Source organism: Quercus suber, unplaced genomic scaffold (genome assembly GCF_002906115.3).
Source record: "Quercus suber isolate HL8 unplaced genomic scaffold, Cork oak 2.0 scaffold_143, whole genome shotgun sequence".
NCBI classification, from domain to species: domain Eukaryota; kingdom Viridiplantae; phylum Streptophyta; class Magnoliopsida; order Fagales; family Fagaceae; genus Quercus; species Quercus suber.
Window position 1 is genome coordinate 506,418 of NW_027069604.1, and position 15,329 is coordinate 521,746.

At 36.7% G+C, this 15,329-nt stretch overlaps 1 protein-coding gene and 1 pseudogene across 2 annotated transcripts; both read left to right on the forward strand.

Annotated features, from left to right (window-relative positions):
- Window positions 1-2,796: 2,796 nt before the first annotated feature.
- On the forward strand, window positions 2,797-7,770 carry LOC112040753 (eukaryotic translation initiation factor 3 subunit D). 2 transcript variants are annotated; one of them, XM_024073650.2, is made up of 2 exons: window positions 2,797-4,641; window positions 7,495-7,770. In XM_024073650.2, exon 1 carries the CDS (start codon window positions 2,932-2,934, stop codon window positions 4,636-4,638), a length of 1,707 nt encoding a protein of 568 aa, XP_023929418.2. In that variant the 5' UTR covers window positions 2,797-2,931; the 3' UTR covers window positions 4,639-4,641; window positions 7,495-7,770. The 2 variants fall into 2 exon arrangements, with proteins under 2 accessions (XP_023929418.2, XP_023929417.2); XM_024073649.2 differs by having other exon boundaries at window positions 2,799-4,641; window positions 7,400-7,770.
- A 2,874-nt stretch (window positions 7,771-10,644) lies between these two features.
- LOC112040799 (short integuments 2, mitochondrial-like) lies at window positions 10,645-15,147 on the forward strand (annotated as a pseudogene).
- Window positions 15,148-15,329: the final 182 nt, after the last annotated feature.

Here is a 15,329-nt window from a genome sequence, read left to right on the forward strand (position 1 = left end):
TGAAATAATTGCTGTAGAGAAAGGAAAGATTCATAAAGTAAAAAGTGCAGCCCTTTTTATTAAATAAAGGAAAGGTACATCATATACCAAGTGGCTTAGGCAAGCTTGTTTTAAAACTAACTATAAAAAGAGAAAACCCGTGGGAATGGTAGACAATCTTATTCTAGCAGCAATCGAGCCAGTATAGGTGGTACTGGCGATGAGAAAGAAGAAGAGGCGAAAACGCTTGATGGACTCCTTTTCTCCTAACTGCAAGATGTCCTGCTGTCAAGGTTGAGAAACAGGAAACCCGTTTATCCTTGTCCTTGTCGATTTGCTTGATCAGCCTTGGGTCACTTTCACATCTATGCACACATGATATATGTCGCCAGGTGAGACCGAAACTTTGTCACACCAAAAGTCTGATGCGATCTACACCTGCTTCGGTTCTTGGCTGAAGGAGGAGGGTCTTCTTTCTTACTCGGTTGAAAGATAGGAACATCTTTGGCCTCTGCTTCCTTTACCTTAACTGTGTCATCTAGGATCTGGACGGCATCCTTGGTTTCTGAAGGGGGCTTGGTTTCCTTACCCTTGCCTTTATCCAGGGCCATTTCATTCCCTAGGCCTTGATCACGATCTTGGCAAGGTCCTTGGGAATGCCTGAAGGGTTGAGAACTTGAGGTTCCTGCAGAACTCAAGGGTCTGTAAATGTGAAAGAACGATCCCCCTAGGGTGCCTTATATAGAAGGTGAAATCTAGCGGAAATTAATTCGCACGGAATTCAAAGAAAGAGTTACAAGCAAAATAAATCCCACCCAATTTCAGAAGAAGTCCTCAACCGTTGGATCTGCGACACTTCATAAAGATATTAATGAGGGCGCACTCCGTATACTGAAGCGCCAGGAACGTGCCTTGGGCAGGTGAAGAGACTCAGGTGCTGACGGAAGACAAGACTTGATAAGCCATGACAAAGACTCGAAGATATCAAAATCCTTCTCTCTGTCTGAGGATCCGGACAGCAGGATTTTGAGGGGCTATTGTAAGGCCAAAGAATTTGGCATCTCCGGCCCATTTTATACTGAGCCCAAGGCCCATGCCGAGGAGGAAGGAATGTCTGAGGACGAACGAAGAAAGCCCAAATTGCCGAGGAATATCGCCGAGGATAATCTTGTTCTCGGTGAACCAAGATCATAGAAGGGAAGAGCGGCACGCCATCAAAGGTAGCCCTCCAGAGTATTCCAAAAAGAAGGACGAGTACAATGGGCCAATCATGGGAGCATGGTGGAAGAGCAATTCAAGGAGAAGCTGTCATCTTCGCATTAAATGCCTACAACTAACGTCTTGGCCGCATTAATGAGGAAATGACCCCTGAATAGTGCTACCTCGGTTACCGCAACTCATAGAACGCCAGAGAGGGTGTCTGATGGGACAGACACTCAAGTATAGGCTTGGATGATCAATAAGTGGAAGACCAAGATTGTCTAAAGAGGACTACATAATAGGAGAAACCTACCATAGAGAGGAAGCTGGAAAAAAGGAAAAGAAAGCACTATAGCAATCTCAAGAACTCCTGTAACCATTGTCATCCAATATATACAAGAGCAGAGCTCCTCGGATTGTGCTGAGGACAAACTTTCTTTGATAAACTCAGTTCATTTTTGTTTAATCGTCATGAAAATCCATTTTAACTGTTATCCCGTGCACTAAAACCTAGCTCTTTGACCCACTCTCTACAAATTTATTGTACTGGGCTCACTGGGCTAAGATCCCATACATTTTGGGCTTGGTCTGAAAATCGTGACCCTACAATCCTTTATGTTAATAGTTTAGATTTTTAAGACTTGAAATTTTACATCGAAATTTATATAAAATGAAGTGCTTATGAGCACATAAGGCCTAAATGTTTCATATTTTTAATGACATTTTAAACACTAACAAATTAAATCTTATAGTTTTATTGGACAATAAGTATAAATTGCAAATTGAGATGAATGATACATTTTGACCCTTTTTTTTTTACTTTATTTATTTGTTTTCTGAAATATAAGACAGGACATAGTGTAATGGGTGAGGTTCTCTAAGAACACTCAATCATATTTTCTCTCATTTATTCTCTATCCTCTCTATCCTACCTTCAAATTCCAACCAAACATACTATAGGTTGAGAAAACTCATCCTTGAAGCGCAAGGATATAACTGTAATTACCCACAAGCTCAATTAGTAAAGAGCAAAGAGTAATCTTAAAAAAAAAAAAAAAATATATATATATATAATAAAGAGCAGTGGTTTCTCCAATTTTTTTTTTTTTTTTTTTTTTTTTTTTTTTTGTGTGTGGATAGATAATCAAAGTTTATTGCATAAAAAGAACATCATGTTGATAATGGTGAACAGTCTGTGCTTATAACAAATAACAGCTACAACATTCTTAGCATCTGAATAACAAGGATAATAAGGATCTGCGTTATATACATTTATTTAGTATACACTAGATATAGTAGCAGGCGTCATTTACTAAGCTAGAAAGAAGAAAAGTAGAAACAGATGACTTCAACAAACAAAAGAAAGAGCATTATGAAAAACCAAAATAGTGAGAGAAAGAGAGATCCCACCTTGAGAGATTCGATCACCTGTGCGTGTATGTTAAATTTTTTGGTTATTTTCTTTATCTATTTCTATTTGGTCCGGTTTCGATTCAATTAATTGATTAATAATAAATACAGTCAGGAACTAATAAGAACTTTAAAAAAAAAAATAAATAAAGAGGGTATGAATGGTATTTCGCGATTATATCAATATCAACAGCATCACGTAGGGTTGGGGTTTCAATTTTCTACTCTTTTCTTTTCTGTGTTTGGGTTTTACAAAGAAAGCCGCTGCCTGTTGCCTGTTGCCTGTTGCTGTATCACTCACTCCATCAGCTAATTTCTCACAAAACAAAAGAAAACAAAATAATGATGGTAGGAGGAGAGTTCGAAATTGGAGAAGTCCCCTTCAACCCAGACGGATGGGGCCCTCCTGATTCCTCGAATCTCAACCTTAACCTCCCTGTCAACGTCCCCTTCGCCCCTTTCTCCCGTTCCGATAAGCTTGGCCGTATCGCCGACTGGACTCGCACCAACTTCAACAACCCCAACCAGAACCGCTCCAAGAACCCTTCCGATTCCGTCTTCGATTTCTCCAACGACGACTCCTTCCCTTCCTCCGCCGCCGCCGATGACGACTCCTCCTTCCGTCTCGTCGACGGCAAGCCTCCCCCTAAGCCCAAGTTCGGCCCTAAGTGGAGGTTCCAGCAACAACGCCAGCTCCCTCAACGCCGCGACGAGGAAGTTGAAGCCAAAAAGCGTGAGGCCGAGAAGGAACGCGCTCGCCGCGACCGTCACTATAACAATAACCGCTCCAACGCCAACAACATGATGCGCCGAGAGCCTTTGAAATCCTCCGTCGACATCCAACCCGAATGGAACATGCTTGACCAGATCCCCTTCTCCACCTTCTCCAAGCTCTCCTTCTCCGTCCCTGAACCCGAGGACCTCCTCCTCTGCGGTGCTCTCGAGTTCTACGATCGATCTTTTGACCGCATCACTCCCAAGAATGAGCGCCGTCTTGAACGCTTCAAAAACCGTAATTTCTTCAAGGTTACCACCACTGATGACCCTGTCATCCGCCGCCTCGCCAACGAGGACAAAGCCACCGTCTTTGCCACTGACACCATCCTCTCTACCCTCATGTGTGCGCCCAGGTCTGTTTACTCATGGGACATTGTGGTCCAGAGGGTCGGGAACAAGTTGTTCTTCGATAAGCGCGATGGCTCTCAGCTCGATTTGCTTTCTGTCCACGAGACCTCTCAGGAGCCATTGCCTGAGGCCAAGGACGATATCAATTCCTCCTATTCCCTCGGCGTGGAGGCTGCTTACATCAACCAGAATTTCTCCCAGCAGGTTCTCATTAGGGATGGGAAACAGGTCGCATTCGAAGAGCCTAACCCCTTCGCCAGCGAAGGAGAAGAGGTTGCCTCTGTGGCATATCGCTATAGGCGCTGGAAGCTCGACAACGATATGTACTTGGTGGCTCGGTGTGAGGTACAGAGTGTTGTTGAGATTAACAATCAGAGGTCCTTCTTAACTCTGAATGCACTCAACGAATTCGACTCCAAATACTCCGGTGTTGATTGGAGGCAGAAGCTCGAGACTCAGAGAGGTGCTGTGTTGGCCACTGAGCTAAAGAACAATGCCAATAAGATGGCCAAATGGACGGCTCAGGCTTTGCTAGCTAGTGCCGATATGATGAAACTGGGGTATGTCTCTCGGGTTCATCCTCGTGATCATTTCAACCATGTGATATTGGCAGTTGTCGGGTACAAGCCAAGGGAGTTTGCTTCACAGATTAATTTGAATACTTCGAATATGTGGGGGATTGTGAAGTCCATTGTGGACTTGTGTATGAAGTTGAATGAGGGGAAGTATGTGCTTGTGAAAGACCCAGCCAAACCACAGGTTAGAATCTATGAAGTGCCCCCTGATGCATTCGAGAATGATTACGTGGAGGAGCCACTGCCGGAGGACGAGCAGGTTCAGCCGCCCACCGAGGATGCTGAGGGCGCAGAGCCAAATGCTGCTACAAATGATGTGGAGGAGAAGGAGGTGGTTGCACAAGCTTGAAGGGTAATGGTTCTTAATCTTACATAACTTAAATGAGAATTAGAATTTTGTCTTCCTTTTGTTTTCTTGGATGTGAGAATTGGAATTTTGGCTGACTTATTATTTTTACCTAAATGAATATTTAGGTAAAGAACAAATTTGCATGCCCTCTAGTGTTAGTGTTAGTATTAGTAAATTCTTGACCAGTCATGTAATTTGATGATATTGTGCTGTGTGTTCAAAACATACATTGATTTATCTTTCACTTTTTAGGGAGTCCCAAATTATGCCATCAGACATAAGGCAAACTGTTGTTGTAGAAGTTTTATTTACTGCATGAATTTCTCTGAGTTTAATGTGATCATTGGTCAATCATGAACCACCATACCATCCCTTTTAACTGGCATGCCTTCTTGGCCGGACTACGATGGCTTTATAGATCCTTTAAGTGCAGAATTCTGTACCATCCTATAGTTGGTTGAAACTGGTGATATTTGGAAAGATTTAGTGATATAGGTCATTTTTATGTTGTGATTAAGTCATATAGGTTAGAGTGTACATTTCCTTTAATAAAAAGTCTTATTACTATCAAAAAAATTATGTTGTGATGCTACAAGTTAAGAAGTTGAGTTAAGAATTTTATGTTTTATTAATGGAGTAGCATGTGATATGGTAAAAGATATAAGCACTTCTCCAAAAAAAAAGAAAAAGATATAAGGTAATGTTTCTAATAAGATTCTTACGTCCCTTTTTAATGAGTACTGAATAATGGTTATGTGATGAATTTTTGACTCACTGCTGTGAGCTTCTGCTGTGTGTTTGTTTAACCATTTATATATGTATGTATGTGTATATCTATATTCTAACCTTCTATGGTTATTTGTCATTTCTCTCATGGACTATGATTGCCTCTGACAGTTTGAAGGCTCTTCGTGCTTATTTATTACGAAACATCCTTGTATATTCTTGTTTCTCTTTTTTTTGGAAGATTGACACCTTCTGCCAGGGAATTTTTTCCTCTATTCTCTGTGGAAGTCTATATTTTTCTTTTGTAATTTAAGTAAGGAGTAGGTGAATTTTCTGCTTTAAACCCTCTGCAAAAAACAAATAGGATTTAACTGTATTTCACGTTTCAATTTTTTTTATAATTCAATCAATCCTTTTTGGGCAACTGTAATTGTAGAATTGAATTTTATAGATGGCAATGCAGGCAAGGAGGTGAACAAGACATTTCATACCTCCTTTTGATGGAATGATGTGCTGTGTACATATTACCTATAAAAAAAAAATGATGTGCTGTGTACATATTACTTTGCAATGAATGTCTCTAGGACACATAAAGCTACTGCAACCATAATTTGGCTTGAGATATTAAACTAGAAGTAGAATAAGTTAATCTTGATTGGTGAAAAGCCATGGAGATGTGTTGGTCGCTACATTTTATCGGAATTGAACTGAAAATTTTAATGTGTCTATATATTGTAATGGTGACCTTCTTAAGGACTTCCCCCGGGGGGTGGGGGGGGGGGGGGGGGGGGGGGGGGACCAGCATACCCTTTCTTTCTCTGTGATGCACATTTATTTGTGAGAAAGGATAATTTTCATGTTTTGCGCACGCATGCATACACACATACGTACTATACCATGTACAATAAATGAATGAAACAGTTGTGGAGTAGTAAATTTATGTTGCTCCAATGACATTGGCATTGGCAGAGTTGCTTATATTCTCCTTCCTGAGTGGTCAATTGGATGTTGTGATGTGTGTGTGTGTGCGCATATATATATATATATGTGTGTGTGTGTGTATTTTTTCCTTTTTCTGTTGTACCTCTTTTTAGCCCAAGGAAGCTCATAGATTGGTGCATTGGAATATTTAACAAATACTACTCCCAGGTTTAGGGGAGTGAAAGGTGGTTTCATGCTCAGGGCTTTTAGTAATTTTCTCTTTTCTTTTTGGGTAATTTTCTGGCAAAATTTTCAAAATTATCTTAAAAATTTATAAACTAGCTATATTTGGTGGTCAAGTCCTAAGAACTTTTAGAATGGGGTTAATGGAAAAAAGGAGCAGAAGAGTGTAAAATACTGCTTGATAGATGTTAGAGGCTTTAGGTGCCTTCTAAATGAGGAGCATCTTCTTTATTTAGACCTAAGTATCTGTATTAGTGCACTCTTTCCATAAGATGTTAGTTAGCAATAGTTTTCCCATATATTCTGTGTTAGTTGTAGGCAACCTTACATAGGGCATCTAATGTAAATGTCTCAGGCCCATTAAAGAGAGTTTATAAGCTGAACGTCACTGTGTTTGTGTAGAATTGTCAGTATTAGTATTTTGAAATGCAATTTATGTGCCAAATAGGTGAAGGCGTTTAGATAAAAATGTCTAGTTTCAATTTGTTGAGGTACTTAGTCATGGCAGTTACTTTGCAACTGTTATCCTCTGGTCTTGAATGCCCTTTTTTTGAGGTACCTAGTCATGTGGAGGAACTACTGGTTAGGTAATTTGCCATAGGTAGATGTACGTTCTCAAGCTTTATGTAATTTTTTCCCCAACTTCTGGCTGGTAAGTTGTCACAAAACAATGCTTTAGTTGTTGAATTTTTTATTCAAAGCTCAATGGCTTGGAGTTGTACTTAAAGATTGATCTTCTTCATCATTAAATGCTTGATGCTGAGTGCCGACCAATTGCTTTTTATTAACGTGAAGATTGAATTGTTCATATATGCTTTGGTTTTTTCAATGTTTTTACTGTTTACAAACTTGGTTTATTTTTATGTACTAGGGCAATCTAATGATTGATGCTTGGGATTAATCCTTATCTCCTCTGCCGACTTCAGAGATTGTGACTTACACATTGGGTGTTTTTAACCGTTGCAGACAATAGTGAGTGGGAGCTCCAAAATCATGGCCACTAAAATTGTCAGCAGCAAGAATACAGCAAGTTGTTTTTTTTTTTTTTTTTGAACAGTTCGAAGTGCATAACCTGAAATTCTAGACTCTTTAGCCCTTTGATGTTATTTGATAATATTATCCTTTCTTTTTGGTTGAGGTGTTGTTGAGTTTTGGAAAATAGCATTTTGGACCCAATTTAAAGATGAGAATATTTGAGTACTCGGAAGAAATTATGAAAGCATTGTAGGATTTGTTTGCCTATTTGTGATCTTCTTCATTTTTTTTTTTTTTTTTTGCTAAATGAAAAAGGGAGTCTTTAGTGTAAACTTATCGACTCCACGTCACGTGACGGTAATGGGTAATACCACGCGTACCACCGAAGCCTTACTGGGGTTATCCCTCAAACCATTTATCAAGTGAAGCAATTCAATGACTCCTACCATCAAGCTACACTTCTGCGGAGGTATTGTTATGTTTGAGTAATTTTTGGNTTTTTTTTTTTTTTTTTTTTTTTTTTTTTTTTTTTGATGAATGAAAAAGAGAGTCTTCAGTGTGAACTCATCTATTTCACGTCACGTGACGGTAATGGGTAATATCACATGTACTACTGGGGCTTTGCTGGGGCAATTGCTCAAACCACTTGTCAAGTGAAGCAATTCGATGACTCCTACTATCAAGCTACACATCTGCGGTTTAGCAGAGTTGCTTATATTCTCCTTCCTGCGCGCATATATATATGTATGTATATTTTTTCCTTTTTCTGTTGTACCTCTTTTTAGCTCAAGGAAGCTCATAGATTGGTGCATTGGAATATTTAACAAATACTACTCCCAGGTTTAGGGGAGTGAAAGGTGGTTTCATGCTCAGGGCTTTTAGTAATTTTCTCTTTTCTTTTTGGGTGATTTTCTGGCAAAATTTTCAAAATTATCTTAAGAATTTATAAACTAGCTATATTTGGTGGTCAAGTCCTAAGAACTTTTAGAATGGGGTTAATGGAAAAAAGGAGCAGAAGAGTGTAAAATACTGCTTGATAGATGTTAGAGGCTTTAGGTGCCTTCTAAATGAGGCGCATCTTCTTTATTTAGACCTAAGTATCTGTATTAATGCACTCTTTCCATAAGATGTTAGTTAACAATAGTTTTCCCATATATTATGTGTGTTAGTTGTATGCAACCTTACATAGGGCATCTAATGTAAATGTCTCAGGCCCATTAAAGAGAGTTTATAAGCTGAACATCACTGTGTTTGTGTAGAATTGTCAGTATTAGTATTTTGAAATGCAATTTATGTGCCAAATAGGTGAAGGCGTTTAGATAAAAATGTCTAGTTTCCATTTGTTGAGGTACTTAGTCATGGCAGTTACTTTGCAACTGTTATCCTCTGGTCTTGAATGCCCTTTTTTTGAGGTACCTAGTCATGTGGAGGAACTACTGGTTAGGTAATTTGCCATAGGTAGATGTACATTCTCAAGCTTTATGTAATTTTTTCCCCAACTTCTGGCTGGTAAATTGTCACAAAACAATGCTTTAGTTGTTGAATTTTTTATTCAAAGCTCAATGGCTTGGAGTTGTACTTAAAGATTGATCTTCTTCATCATTAAATGCTTGATGCTGAGTGCCGACCAATTGCTTTTTATTAACGTGAAGATTGAATTGTTCATATATGCTTTGGTTTTTTCAATGTTTTTACTGTTTACAAACTTGGTTTATTTTTATGTACTAGGGCAATCTAATGATTGATGCTTGGGATTAATCCTTATCTCCTCTGCCGACTTCAGAGATTGTGACTTACACATTGGGTGTTTTCAACCGTTGCAGACAATAGTGAGTGGGAGCTCCAAAATCATGGCCACTACAATTGTCAGCAGCAAGAATACAGCAAGTTTTTTTTTTTTTTTTTTTTTAGCAGTTCGAAGTGCATAACCTGAAACTCTAGACTCGTTAGCCCTTTGATGTTATTTGATAATATTATCCTTTCTTTTTGGTTGAGGTGTTGTTGAGTTTTGGAAAATAGCATTTTGGACCCAATTTAAGGCTGAGAATATATTGAGTACTCGAAAGAAATTATGAAAGCATTGTAGGATTTGTGTGCCTATTTGTGAGTTTTGTGATCTCTTTTTTTTTTTTTTTTTTTTTGCTAAATGAAAAAGGGAGTCTTCAGTGTAAACTCATCGACCCCACGTCACGTGATGGTAATGGGTAATATCACGTGTACCACCGAAGCCTTGCTGGGGTTATCGCTCAAACCACTTATCAAGTGAAGCAATTCAATGACTCCTACCATCAAGCTACACTTCTGCGGTGGTATTGTTATGTTTGAGTAGTTTTTGGGTAAACACTGATCGTATATTTGATATGTTAGTCAAACTCTTTTCTTTTTTAATGGTCCTACTAGAAACATAGAGAAGGTAATTGGAAGTTGTTTTCATTTTGAAATAATATAATTTTACTTGCATAAAAAATCACTTATAAATTTCATAATGATCGAGACTTAAAACAGTTCCCTCGTAGACACAAAACATTAGTAATATATTTCTGGTCTAAATCAACTAGCTAATACTAACATAATGTTGAGGATCTCCTATCTTTCTTGTTCAGGGGCCTCTTAGAATTATGTTGAGGACCAACAAGATAATGTCATTTAGCTGTCGTATATATAAATATGTTTTCCGTTATAATAATGACATCTGATGCAAGTGATTAAAAGCAACTGGCATATTGCCTTGCCAATGTTTGGCGTAGCCATTGTGAAAGGAAAGGTGCAGTTCATTCGGGTTTGGTGCAGTCCCTGTGGTACATTGTATCAGTTTGTTCTACTGCATTAATTTGCACTACCTCCTGCAAAATAAACGTTGGTATGATATCATCTTATTGGTTAAGTAATAATAATAATAATAATAATAATAATAATAACTGCCCTATCAAAATAATAATAATAATAATAATAATAATAATAGTAGGACAAAACTTATATACAATATTTTAAGTATTGCCTTTTAGGTTATCTTTTTAAGATTTTGTCATGTAGCTGCTTAACTTAAAAAGTATACTTCCATTCATTATAAGAAAGCCACGTGACAGAATCTTAAGAAAAGAATCTAAGGAACAACACTTAAGTACTGTACATAAATATTAATAATAATAATAACTGTCCATCTATAAAGTAGCTGCTATCTACCTTGACAGATTTAAGAATTTATATGATAAAGAAAAACAACATATTAAAATAATTAAAGGAGTTGAATTGACTATGAGCCACATCAATGACCACATCTTCCACCCATTTTCAACATTCTCTCTCTTATTTTTAATTCTTTTTTTCCTTATTAATTTTCCAACTTATTATTATACTTTTTCTAATGGTCTGTTTGAATTGAGAGGAAACGAGGAGAGTAGAATAAAGTATATTTAGCCAAAAATTAGCATATTTTCAGTCAATTCTACTCTACTTCCCTCCACTCCTCTTCATTTCTCCTTCAATCCAAACAGGCCTTAACTTTTCCTTTTTATTTTATATTTTTCATTATTCTATTACCATCTACTTTAATATCACTTTTCCTCTGTCTTTTTGTCTTCCTTTATTCTTTTTCTTTTTATATTTATCTCCTCTTACTATAAATTTACAATTTTCTTTTTCATCCTATTCATACTTTTTTCACACACAAAATGTTATCTCTCTCTCTCTCTTTCTCTTTCTCTCTCTCATTTTCCGCACACAAAATGTTATTCCTCTCTCTTATTTTTTTTCTTTATTTTTTTGCTGTACGTTATCTACGAGTAGCTCCACTACCAAGGAAGTAGCCAGTAGCCACTTAAAAAAAGAGACACTGTTCCTTCAGAAACGGCAAAACCATACAACATGTTATTGTTTGTGTGTTAGATTATGGGCTTGAAATTGGGTTTCAACACCGGTGGTGGTGGTGATGGGCCCATCAGAGACACGCGGGTGTTGTCGTTGAAGTCCTCATTCCCTTCTTCTCCGCCAAAAAAGAAAGACTTGGACAACCCTAACAAACGTCATCAAGATTGCATCGCCATTAATGCCCATATCAAAACCTCTGTGCACAAGGTTTGTTATTAGTGAATATAGCGTGCTAACAACCTGTCAACCACGGACACCTCGAGTTCGTGTCCGTGTCGGACACGCCTGGACACTCCACGCGTGTCCTCTTTGTTTTTTGTTAGGAGGATTCTTTTTGGGAGGTTGAAATTCAATTGATTCCCTCACCATGTAAAAAATTACTCAATAGGATCATTACATAAAAAAATCTGTTAGCCAATGATGCAATTTAAGCATTCATTTTAAATTACAAATTTTACTAAAAACATTGTCATTTCATAGATCTTATTGTTTGATGATTGTATATATTTTTTAACAGAATTAAACATATATCATGTTTAAACTGTTTAACTTGCTAAAAGATTTGGACCGAATTATTAGCTCATTTTCACAAAATGAAGTACTAAATTTACTAAGAATAAATCTTAAGGACTAATTTGACAATTGAAGTAAACGTCAAGAGACTAAAATTGAACTTTAGCATTTTTTTTTTTTAATTTAAAAAAGATTCATTTGATTTTAGACATGTTTTTAGAAATTTTGACAGTAATTATTTATTTTTAAAACTTGAACTAAACATAAAATATGTCTATAGATATGAAGATATATTATTCATTTAATTAATTCTTTGTTGTATCAATCCTGTCCTAATTTTTCAAGAGTTATGGTGTCCTATATTGTCTGTTTCAATGACTGTGCCAGTGTCAATCCGTGTCTTTGTCCACTCTCTCTAATATTTTAGAATGTGTGTGGTGATGACTGATGGTGGTATTTTATCATGGTTCACGTACCAAAAGCTTCTTGAGCTAGTGGAGTTCAAGCTGAAGGAAGTGATTTAAAGGGAAGTTACTCTACTTATTTTCATGGTTGGCGTTCCTAATGTTGCCAAGTAGGTTTTAATTAATTCAATCCATCAAATTGCATTGTCTTGCTTTCCTGGTAAGCTGTTACTATTTTTTTGCTAGATTATGTAGTTTGAATGTCATTGTCTTTAAATGGAACTATGGGGATTTTATTAAATTTTATTGAACAATAACTGCTTTCGTTTTCTTTCACAGTGCAGGAGAAGATGAAGCGTGCTACTGTCGTCCCACTCCTGGTGTTACTCAAGATATTGCTGGATACAAGGTGAAGAGATTATGTGTTTTAGGGTTTATTACCTTAGAAAGTAAAGAGAGACTGAAAGTCTAGTTTCATGTGTCTTTCACAGTTGATGTTGTTGCTTTTATGAGAAGCAAACTGATTGCAAGGAATTTATTTCTGACTTAATTGGTTGATTGCCCCCACCCCCCAACCCAATTTTGCTAACTGTCTTACTAATTCTTATTAATTTTTTTACTTTTGATTTTCTTTTTTAGCTGGCAAGCATTTGTAGGTTTACATGAATAGGAAAATAAACTATCTGGTTTAGGTATCTGGTTTTGTTGCCAAATTGTGGTCTATGGTGTTTGGTTTATTTGGAGTTTGTTGGGTGATGTTGAAGAATGTTGTTGAGTTGTTAGCTTGGTGGCCTGGTTGTTTATGTCGTCATCGGAATGGGAATTTGTGGCTGGTTGCCCCCACATTGTTTGATGTGTTGCTTATGGAGAGAGAGGAACAATTGGAATTTTGAGGACACAGAGAGAGCTTTGCATGATCTCAAATTATTTATCTTTAGAATCTTGTTGGGCTGGATGTCAGCTTTGCATAGTCAGTCATTATGTTCTGTTTTTGATTTGATAGATTCATGTGTAAAGTTGGGCCACACTATTTTTTTGATATCAACAAAATTGCATTACTTATATTAAAAGAAAAGTTTGTAACAAGCTAGTTTGGGACTAGTTTATAAGCTAGTGTTTTTGCTTTTTAGCTTTTCTTTACACTTTTTCTCACTTTTTCAAAATACAAGTATATTTTAGCATACTTTTAACAAAAAGTTTTCAGCAAAAAATTAAATAAGTTATTCCCAAATGAACATTGAATCAGTTGCTTAAACTTTATTTAAAGACATGTTTTTAAGGTTAGGCTAAATCATCAATCATTTGCCTCTTTCCTTTTCTTTTTAAAACCTTATTTTTTATTCTATCTACTGTTTCCTTTCTCCCTCTGTTGTCGATCTGCTATTGAATTCTTTTGGTTCAACATCTATGTATGTTTAAATACTGACATTGAATTGTTAAGCTGCAGATTGCGCATCAGCCTAGCATATATGTCCTAGAAACTCCGGGTGTATTGGTTCGAAGTATCCCTGACATAGAGACCGAACTGAAGCTGGCTTTTGCAGGTATCATGCTCTTGCAAATAATTTCTCTTTAGTTTCTTGTGAGATTTCTTACTGTACACATGTGAATGTGCACAAACATATACACACATAAAAAATGAGTGACTCTACAATCACAATTAAGGGACTACTAAACCTGAGCTGATTTGGTTGCAATAAAGAAATTGGATTCAGCTTCAGTATATTTAGTTTTTTTGGGGGTTGGGGGGAGTTGTTCAAGTCAACATGAAATTACTTTTGTCACATTGTACTCCTTATTCTATTTGATAACGCTTACCAAATTCTTAAATGCACATGAAGGGTCTGTAAAAGATTCAGTGGTAGGTGAGGAGCGAATTGCACAATACTTGCTAGTAGTTTTAAATACTCAAGGGACTCCCCTTCATTGGAAGCACTTGAATAGTAGGAGACTAGAAGGGATTCAATATGATTCTAAGGAAAAACATGAGTATAATCTTAAAGATCTTCGGCCAAAAAGGACGAAGCCGCCAAATGACTCTAATATGCTTTACATTGAGTTAATTTAGGATCGTTTTCATTTAATCATTTTATCCAGGATGGCCCAAAGTATTTTAAAAATTTTTGTCACATGACAAGTCTGAAATGAGACAAAATTAACTATGGGCATAAGAAAAATTATTCCAAGGATGACATAGAACTGAATGAATTTCGTGATAAGTCTTATCATTGAGTTATTACAAGGGTATGACACCAATTTTGTTCTTCTGACTGGATGGAAAATAATCAGAATAGGATTTTATTTTTTATTTTTTTTTGTGACAGTTTTCTTGTCATGAATGAAGGTTAAGTTTTGATAACATATTTTCCGGTCATGATTTATAGTGAGCTTAAGTTTCGATAACATATTTTACTTGTTGGTTATGGACATTCATGGAGGACATAATGAAGTTATTCTTTTCTGCTTACTGTATGAAAGGGGCTTTTAATGACCAGGGAAAAGAAAGGAGAATGTAAATCTAGAAATGTGGGCATATGCTAGGCAGACAAAGTCAATGAACTATGACTTTAGATATGGCATGCTTAATTTGAAACAAATGAACAGTAAGTTCAGACAAAATAATCTGGGGTTTTTATCTTTAGTTGATGGCTTTTAAGAAGGATGAAGAACTTTTTGGTTATTTGTGACAGTGATGTTCTTTTGTTAATACTTTCTATAGAACTGAAAACTTATAATTTTAGATACAAATATCACTCTATTCAATGTTTGTTATACCCCACATTTCTTAGTAACTAAGCTTGTTATTCCACAAAGTCCTTAGTGCCTACCAAAAAGAATCATAAAACATGAATGTAAGAACAAATACTTGTAATTAGAATGTGAAACAAATGACATTGCTCCACCAACTTCTCCACCGTAGCCGGCATAATATTAATAAGTTCACATATTCTATGTTTCAGATGTAATGACTTATTTTATAGTTTTACCTGATGTAAATATTTCACTTTTCTACATTGATCCATCATCTTTTCACAATAGCTT